Source organism: Herpailurus yagouaroundi, unplaced genomic scaffold (genome assembly GCF_014898765.1).
Source record: "Herpailurus yagouaroundi ecotype Mexico unplaced genomic scaffold, PumYag 159, whole genome shotgun sequence".
Lineage (NCBI taxonomy): Eukaryota > Metazoa > Chordata > Mammalia > Carnivora > Felidae > Herpailurus > Herpailurus yagouaroundi.
The window spans coordinates 22038752-22048685 of record NW_024412400.1 but is presented as its reverse complement, the minus strand read 5'-3'; the positions used below and the strand labels follow the sequence as shown (position 1 = coordinate 22048685).

General features: G+C 40.9%; 1 protein-coding gene and 1 non-coding gene across 2 annotated transcripts in view; both read left to right on the top strand.

Annotated features, from left to right (window-relative positions):
• Positions 1-9934, top strand: part of KAT2B (lysine acetyltransferase 2B) — a 106068-nt gene that overhangs the window by 71971 nt on the left and 24163 nt on the right. Inside the window, exons 10-13 of the mRNA XM_040481112.1 lie at positions 1074-1199; positions 3991-4127; positions 6629-6837; positions 8001-8127. Of these exons, the coding sequence (XP_040337046.1) occupies positions 1074-1199; positions 3991-4127; positions 6629-6837; positions 8001-8127 (599 nt within the window). The remainder of the gene's footprint in view (positions 1-1073; positions 1200-3990; positions 4128-6628; positions 6838-8000; positions 8128-9934) is intronic.
• LOC121034307 (U6 spliceosomal RNA) lies at positions 7713-7819 on the top strand. Its single transcript, XR_005792376.1, has one exon. It is a non-coding gene; the product is annotated as a U6 spliceosomal RNA (small nuclear RNA).

Genomic DNA, 9934 nt, shown 5'->3' with positions numbered 1-9934 from the left:
AAAAGAAAAGAAAAGAAAAGAAAAGAAAAGAAAAGAAAAGAAAAGAAAAGAAAAGATGTTTTTTTAATTTGTAAATATTCTCAAACTTACAGAAAAGTTATAACAATAGGACAAAGAAATCTGGTATTTTCTATATCCTTCGCCCAGATTCACCACTTGTTAACATTTTGCCATACTTGGTTTATCATCCTCCCTTCTTTTTTTTTTTTCTAAACTATTTGAAAGTTGCAAACCTCATACCCCTTTACAGAGCACAGTGAATATCTCCCAAGAACAAGGACATTCTCTTACTTAACAGCAGGACAGTTATCAAAGTAAGGAATTTAAGCTTGATGCAATATTATTACCTAACCTATAGGCTATTTTCCATTTTTGCCTCTAATCACAATCCTGTGGTTTATAGCAATTTTTGTCTGACCTCAGGAGGCACATGATGTTGGCCTCCCTCATTAATTGTTGGTATAAGCTTGATCACTTGGTTATGATAGTGTTTACATGGTTTCTCCACTGCAGTGTTAACCATCTTTCCTTTTGCAATAAAGAAGTATTTTTGTAGAGAGACACTTTGAAACTAGCCTGTCTTCATCGAAATTATACTCCCAAGGTTTAGCCTGCACAGATGATTCTTCCTTGAATCAATTATTACATGCTGGCTGTCAAGTGTTTTTTCTACCCCCTAATGTCCATGATTCCTTCCTTTTTATTTATTGGTATTCTCCTATAAGGAAGACCTTTACCTTCTCCCCACTTATTTATTTATTTAATGATTCATTTATTATTATCATGTTCATTTTGGCCCCATGGCTGTTATTTTATTTTAATTAATTCATTCATTTTTAAAAGATTTTATTTTGAAGTAATCTCTACACCCAACGTGGGGCTTGAACTTATGACCCCAAGATCAAGAGTCACATGCTCCGTCGACCAAGCCAGCCAGGTGTCCCTCCATGGCTTTTATTTTAAAGATGATTTTGTTGTGGTGTTGGGCAGGAATGGGATGGTTGCATGTGCACGTGGTTCCTTGTTGCTTAAGAAAGGAGTCATCTAATTCCTGTTTTTCTTTTTGGGGCTAGTTATCAGTCCACCTCCTGTAGCTGGGACCATTTCGTATAATTCAAACTCATCTTCCCTTGAGCAACCTAATGGAGGGAGCACCAGTCCTTCCTGCAAAGGCTCTTCTGGGCTTGAGGCAAACCCAGGTAAGCTTGTAAGGGGGCATAAGAGAGGGCAATGATTGCCATAGAAGTCCTGTTATCTCAGGAGTGCAAAAGGTAGATTTAGACCAGCTACAGATTGTGTATGTCCAGGATTTTTATGGCTGGAAATCACTTTGAGCTGAATTGGTTAGTTACAAAATGCAACCCAAATGCAGAGTCTTAAACAACAAAGCAACCCAAAATGCAGAGTCTTAAAGCCATAATCATTTATTATCATAGCTCACTCATTCTGTGTTTCCTGGTAGGTTGTTGATCTCAGCCAACCTCATTCAGTCAGTCTTTGCTAGGCTTGCTCATGAGCCTACCTATTGACTGGGGGCTCTGTTCTGGGCTAGAGCACTTAAACTGGAGCATCTCTGTTCCAAATATTTCTCATCTTCCTCCTGGGATCACTGGGCTGCTTTTCTTGGAGCAGAATATGTCCTTCTGACAATGGCAGAAGTACCAGAGAACAAGTAGAAATACAGTTTCTAGAAGCCTGGACTCAGAACTGGTATACCGTCACCCCTGCCTTATTTTGTCAACTAAAGCCAATTACATGGTCGAACTCAGATTCAAGGGGTGGAGAAATGTACTCTTACTTCTTTTGTAGGAAGAACCACAAAGTCACATGGCAAGAGTGTGGGTACCAGGAGGGTAAAGAATTTGGCTGCTAATGTAATCTGCCATGTGGGCAAAACCATCTCTTAACCCTAAAGGCATTTCCTAGTTACAGAATGTTTTGAAGGTTGTCCTTCTGTCCATGGGCTTAACATCTTGTCAAGATATGACCAAATCTTGACATTAAAGAAGTGTCAGACCAGAGGAAAGAAGAGAATTTTAAATGCAGTACCACATATTTAACATGTGTGCCACCATTTACTTTCTCACTTCCATGGGAGATGCCACTCATCAATGCAGAAACTCTTTGCCAGTGAGCTTGGATGTAGCCTCAGATACTTTCTTACAATGACACTAACAGCAATTTATCGAGTTTGGGGCATGTTATTATAAACCTTGGCTACAAAATAAATAGTTCAAAGCATTACTTTTTGGGGAATCATAGAATTTGGAGGCATGTTGGTCAAATGACTGAAAAGATTCTCATTTACAACTAAAAAAGAATTATAATAACAAGAACTCAACAAAAGCCATTTATTTTATTTTATTTTTTTTATTATTTAAAAAAAAATTTTTTTTTCAATGTTTTTATTTATTTTTGGGACAGAGAGAGACAGAGCATGAACGGGGGAGGGGCAGAGAGAGAGGGAGACACAGAATCGGAAACAGGCTCCAGGCTCTGAGCCATCAGCCCAGAGCCTGACGCGGGGCTCGAACTCACGGACCGCGAGATCGTGACCTGGCTGAAGTCGGACGCTTAACCGACTGCGCCACCCAGGCGCCCCAACAAAAGCCATTTAATAAGTGGCATAATGTTTATGGAAGCATCTTATACAGACAAGATACGTTACATTGTTCTGCTCCTTTAACTAAAGATGTGTGGAAATGTGCCTAGTGGGATTCACAAGTGAGGAATAATTAGATTTGAACATCTAAACAAATTTTAAACTTATTGTAAAAATAAATTTATGACATTTTATGACAGGGGGAAAAAAAGAGGAAAAACCAACCATGATAGTAGAAAGAACAAACAAGCCACCATGTAATCTAAGGAAGAAAGTGGGAAAAAGTTATCTTTGCCTGGCCTTTCCCAGCATGTGACTTGTCAAGAATGGCCCTACTCACTTTGTGGGGTATCATTTTATGGCAAAAAAAGTATCGTGAGAGATAAAGAGGGATTTATTTATTTATTTATTTATTTATTTAAAGTTTATTTATTTTGAGAGAGACAGAGACAGCACAAGTGGGGGAGGGGCGGAAAGAGAGGGAGGGAGAGAGAGAATCCCCAGCAGCCTCCACACTGTCAGCACGGAGCCTGACGTGGGGATTGAACTCATGAAACCATGAGATCATGACCTCAGCCCAAACCAAGAGTTGGAACCTTAACTGATTGAACTACCTGGGTGCCCCAAGAGGGTTATTTTATAATGAGAAAATTAAATTCTCTAGCAAAATAAACATTTCATTAGTATAGGTCAAATATATATAGTCATACATAATATACATGTACCTATACATATACACGCATGCGTACATCATAAAAGAAAATTGCCGGAACTGGAAAGAGAAACAACCCAATCAACCAATAGTTGAAGGCTTGAAGCAACATCTCTGAGTAATTCATAGTTCAAATAGACAAAGCTATCAAAAAGATACAGAAACCCTGAAAACATAATCAGTAAGCTTACTCTAATGGATATACAGGGATCATTACTCCTAAAAGTCATACAATACACATTACTTTCAAGAAGACAATACACATTTACAATTAATTGGTCATATTTTAGGTTCTAAAGTAAGTTTCAGAATTTTTGATGTTTTGTTATCATATGAACCATGTTCTTTGACCACAAAGAGACTAAATTTAGAGATTAATAACCAGTGATAACTGAAATCACCCCTTGCATTTGCAAATGAACACATAACTCATATAGCAAGTTAAAAAATTATCATAGAAAGTAGAAAATATTCTGAATGTATCTGTGGTTGGTGATTATTGGGACCTCCTCCCTTCTCTTTCCCATCTTCCACAGCCACCCCTTCCTGGGTAAATGGAGAGTTGACTTCCATGCCCATCAATGTTAATAGAAAATTAGTTGGATTAGTTGTCACGTATTATCTGCTTTGTATTTACGATCACCCATTGTTTGCCCTTTTGTTTTGATCATCACAGGAGAAAAGAGGAAAATGAATGACTCTCATGCCTTGGAGGAGGCCAAGAAACCCCGGGTTATGGGGGATATTCCAATGGAATTAATTGACGAGGTCATGTCTACCATCACGGACCCTGCAGCAATGCTTGGACCAGAGGTCAGCAGGGTAAACCAGAGCAGCCACCTGGTAGCCCTTTTCTGTCTCCAACTGTTGGAAGTGGGGGTGGTATCACTGAGAGATAGCATGTTATGTTACCCTGGTTTACATTCAACCAGGTGGTCAAGGTGTGGAGGGCAAGAAAAGCTGGTGGAGAGGTGGTTCCCCTGGGTGGATATCACACCACAGAGAAATATGCTAATAATCTCACACAGCTGAAGGTGTTCCCACCTCCCTCAGCTCTTTAACTTGAAAAATTTAAATCCTGACAAATGTTATAAAAATTTCGTGATGGAGATTCATAGTTTTTCCAATTTAATTTTTTTTTATTAAGTTTATTTTTTTGAGAGAGAAAGAGAACACAAGAGGGGAGAGGCAGAGCGAGAATCCCAAGCAGGCTCCGTGCTGTCAGAGCAGAGTCCAATGCAGGGCTCAAACTCACGAACTGTGAGATCATGACTTGAGCCACAATCAAGAGTTAACCAAGTGAGCCACTCAGGTGACCCCCCCCCCCCAGTTTCTTTATTTAGATTCACCAGTTGTTAACATGCCACATTTGCATTTCCTCTGTCTCTCTCTCCTGTGAACCATTTGGAACCATTTCAGAATTAAATATAGATGTCACAACATTTCACCCTATTTTTACCTGTATTTCTTAAGATAAAGACTATTCCTTTACATTACCACAGTGTAGCTACCATTCAGAAAATTTAGCCAGGTCACAACATTTTTTAGTATATGGATTGGCAAACTACAGCCTACAGGCCAAATCCAGCCCACTGGCTGTTTTTGTAAATAAATTGTAATTTAAACATGTTGTCTATGTCTGCCTTGCACTACAAGAGCAGATTTGAATAATTAAGACAGCTGGTGTAGGACCTACAAAGCCTAAACTACTTGTTACCTGGCCCCTTTATAAGAAAGTCTGACCCTTGGCCTAATGTATAGAGAGCCCATATCTGAATTCCCCATATAACCATATTATGTCCTTTATAACATTTGTTGCTGTTGTTCAAGGATCAGCCAGGGATCATGAATTGCGTTTAGTTCTTTCTCTTCATCTCTTTAGTCTCCTTTAATCTAGAAGAGTTCCCCCGTCCGTTTTTTGTTTTTTTTTTTAAATGGCAGTTCCATTTTGAAGAATCCTGCTCCCTAGTTTTCCATAATGACCCCTTTTGGATTTGTCTATTTATTCATGATTCGATTCAAATAAAGCATTTTTGGTAAAAATTTTGCTGTTATCCCATTGCATTGCATCCACGGGCAGGGCAGTTTAAGACATTTGTGAAAGCTTCCAGGAAATGAAGAGATGTCTTGGAGATTATCTTATAAAATATCTTGTAAAATTTTTTTAGCGTGGCTCTGCTCCATCAATTTTTAATTTGTCATGTTTCCTTAGATATTTGTTTGATAGTATTGAGGATAATTCAGAGAACAGGAATGTTTTAAGAGAAAGATCTCATTGTAAGATTATTCTTCTCATTTCTTGTTAGATATATATATCCAGTCCTGGGAATCTAAGACTGTAGTACCTTTTCTGTACTTGTCTTTCAAGGAGTTAGTACCTTCGCAAATTAGTTCAGCTCGGTTTTTCAGCTGTGACGTGTGGATGTGATCACACATTTCCAGATTTGTTGGGTGGATTTGATAGTGAACTGGAGTTGGCTCGTATAGGCGTACACAAGGCAGTTGTTAAATTTTCAGGAATTTTGTGAGCTGGTTGTTAAATGCAATGTTAGCTTGAAGTTGACCACAGTGGAACCTGGTCACCTGGGCAGCCAGCTGTAGACCAACGGGATGAGCAAGTGCTACCGTTTGGGGCTGTTCTTCCCCGGGAGCTATTTGTTGAACATTTACCTGCACATCCCTGGGTGGATTAAATAGGATGGGGAGCATGAAGTGCCAGCACGGGATTGTGCCACCAGCTGTGGTGGAGAGTGGGTCAACAGATGACCCTCTGGAAAGAAAACTATCTTCCAAAAAGAGGTGCTGACACTGTAAACGTGACTGCCACTGTCGGGACTGCAGTGAGAATTTGGGGGGGGGGGTCTGTCATCCTGAGGGTTCTACAAAGTTCAGCCAGATGGGATTCCTCTAGACCAAAGAGTAGCACACAGGCCAAATCTGGTCTGCTCTCCCTCTGCTTTTAAATAGTGTTTTATTGGGACACTACTACGCCCATTCACGTGTGTATGTCTTTGTGGCAACAGTGTTGACTAGCTGCCACCGAGACCTTCTATTTACGATCTGGCCCTTTGCAGGAAGGTTTGATGACTCCTAATCTACAATAAGTATGCATGTACGCATATAATACTGTAATCTCTCAAAATGTTTTGTCTCCCTTTTCTGTTTTGTTTTCGTAACTGGTATATGTTGTTTGGGTCCCTGAAAATCCACAAATGAGCATCTTATTAGAACAAGTAGAGAAACATTGAGAGATCCCATCTCCATTGTCTTAAGAGAAGAGCTCTGCCTAATTTCTCTTGTCTCCCACATTGCAGACCAATTTACTGTCAGCACATTCAGCCAGGGATGAGGCAGCGAGGCTGGAGGAGCGCAGGGGTGTGATTGAATTTCACGTGGTTGGCAATTCCCTGAACCAGAAACCCAACAAGAAGATTCTGATGTGGCTAGTCGGTCTCCAGAATGTGTTCTCCCACCAGCTGCCCCGGATGCCCAAAGAGTATATCACACGGCTTGTCTTCGACCCGTAAGTGGTGCTCGACTGCCTGGCTCTTCTTTCTTTCTTATTTCCTTTTTAAATGAAGGAGGAACCACTCAGATACTAGAAGTCAGCCAGGGTCACTGAATCCTGCTGCCTCTTGTCATGCCAGGGAATACAGAGCTCCATCAAGTTAAGTGCCATGTTTAAAAGCAGTAAGATTAATTGTTCAACAATTTATACATTTTTTTGTTAATAATAACGAAGGTTTCTACTTTGAGTGGCTCGTGACTATCCTGTGCTTCATTCATTACAGTAGTGAAGTATTAACACCAAGAAGGGTCCCACTTCTTTCATAGCCAAAAACATGCTTGATTTTGGTATCTTAACAGGTACCACTGTTGCTGGGTCTTAACTATGGGAAGATTCCTGAGCTATCAGACAGGTACACTTGAAAATCCGTTGCTTTAAGTAAAACCCCAACAACAGAAAACCTAAAGGTCTCTAATTGAATGTATTTTAACGCATATAGCCCCACAGCCTATGTGGACTGTGATCCCTGCATGTGACCATTCAGTGTGACATTTTGGAAGTTCTGAAGAGATGCTACAGTACAAGTTTTGACGAACTGTACATGTGGATTTGTATTCTCTTCCATCATGTTTCTGTAATATTTTTGAGTAAGAGTAAACTCTTCAGAAACATGTGCCACATTTGTCCACGACTGTGCCTTCCCTCTGAACCCTCAATTTGGGACCCTTGGCATTGAGTGTAGCACCATTCCAGTACCGGTGAGCACCTCCACACATACTTTGTCCTTTATTTGTAAACCTCAGGCCCTTCGTAGGTGGCTGACATTTTTTTTGGATGAATGAAGTCTTGTGCAGGCAAGCTTACTCTAGAGTTCACATTGAGAATGTTCTGTGCTGGCTTCAGCAGCTCATACACTAAAATTGGAACGATACAGAGAAGATTAGCATGGCCCCTGAGCTAGGATGACATGCAGATTCTTGAAACATTCTGTATTAAATAAAAATGAAAATAAAAATAAAAGAATGTTCTGCCAAGATAGTGGTTAGATAAAGGAAGCAGCCATAGAAACTCCAGAAAACCACTCCCCTCCTATCCTGGTTGGTTCATACGGCACACCCCAAAAAGTATTTTTATATAACCAAAATAGGTAAAACTTTGCCATAATCTTATTCTTTCAGGAAACACAAAACCCTTGCCCTAATTAAAGATGGCCGTGTCATCGGTGGTATCTGTTTCCGTATGTTCCCATCCCAAGGATTCACAGAGATTGTTTTCTGTGCTGTAACCTCAAATGAGCAAGTCAAGGTAAGGGTAACCCAAGGTGTTAGAAGAAAAACTGAATGCGGTGCTTCTCCCTAAAGTTGTGGAGCTTGGCAAGGTCTGTCTCTGTATCATGTCTGCAGAATGTCTAAAGTGGAGTTCAGGACTTTCCGAGAAGAGTTTTCTGGCTGCAGGTGTCTGTGTATGTGTGTGACAAGAGTAGATGGTTCCATATCCCAATAGGTCAGCTTCTCCCAATGGTTTGGACCTGGGGCAAGGAACAAGGACCCCACACAGCCCCAAATGCAACTGAAGTACAGTCTATGGCAAGTGAAGGGAGGTTCGAAAAGAAATCTCACTGTTCATTGTTAATTTCCACACGCACAGGCACACACACACACAGTTGGTAATGCTGAACCACCAGAAAGGATGTGGCGTGGGCTACATGACTTAGGTGGCTTACACTTAAGGAAGATGTCTTATGGCTTTGTCTCTAAAACCAGTCAAGGGCTAAAGAAATTCTAGAAGGGAAGTCATGAAAAATTTGAAGAAATTTAGGTCTGTGTTTTAGAAGTATTCATGCTGGGTTTGGAATGTGGGGTGTGTGCGCGCATGTGCGTGTGCATGCCTACCTGTGTGTGTCTGTCTGTGTGTGTGGTTCATTTACCTTCCCACTTGGCCTTGGCATTGGTTCTTTCCTCCCCCGGAGCGAGGCTGTTACCTTGAAACTGCATTTGGTGTTGCAGTCTGACTGGAATAAACTGTAGACTCTGTTGTCAGAAAGACCTCAGATCTAGTGTATGTCTTGTTCTATTCTGCTGCTGCTTTTAGGAATATGGAACCAGGAAATGTGTTTTTATTATTCATTTGGTATTTTGGGAACCCTAAAAACTATCATGCAAAACTAGGGCAAATAGTGGGAAGACAATTAACTCAGGATTAGATAGCTGCTGAGAAAAATGACTGGAATGTCTGAGGCAACGTTGTCCAGTGAAATATGATGCAGTGTGCAAATGTGAGCCATGCATGTAATTTTAAGTTTTTGAGTAGCTACATTGAAAGAAAAGGAAACAGGCAAAATTATTTTTCTTTTCTTAATTAAATTTTCGATTTTTTGGGGTGCCTGGGTGGCGCAGTCGGTTAAGCGTCCGACTTCGGCTCAGGTCACGATCTCGCGGTCCGTGAGCTCGAGCCCCGCGTCAGGCTCTGGGCTGATGGCTCGGAGCCTGGAGCCTGTTTCCAATTCTGTGTCTCCCTCTCTCTCTGCCCCTCCCCCGTTCATGCTCTGTCTCTCTCTGTCCCAAAAATAAATAAAAACGTTGAAAAAAATTTTTTTTTAAATTTTCGTTTTTTGAAGGTTTTATTTAGAGCGCGAGTGCCCGTGGGAGAGGAACAGAGAGAGAGGGAGAGAGAATCCCAAGCAGGCTCCCCACTGTCAGCAGAGAGCCCAACACAGGACTCCCTCTTACAAACTGTGAGATCATGACCTGAGCCAAAATCAAGACGTGGATGTTCGGGCACCTGGGTGGCTCAGTTGGTTAAGCATCCGACTTCGGCTCAGGCCATGATCTCACGGTCTGGGGTTCAAGCCCCGCGTTGGGCTCTGTGCTGCCAGCTCAGAACCTGGAGCCTGTTTCGGATTCTGTCTCCCTCTCTCTCTGACCCTCCCCTGTTCATGCTCTGTCTCTCTCTGTCTCAAAAATAAATAAACATTAAAAAAAAAATTAAAAAAAAAAGAGGTGGATGTTCAACGGACAGAGTCATCCAGGCACCCTGGCAAAATTTCTTTTCTTTTCTTTTCTTTTCTTTTCTTTTCTTTTCTTTTCTTTTCTTTTCTTTTCTTTTCTTTTCT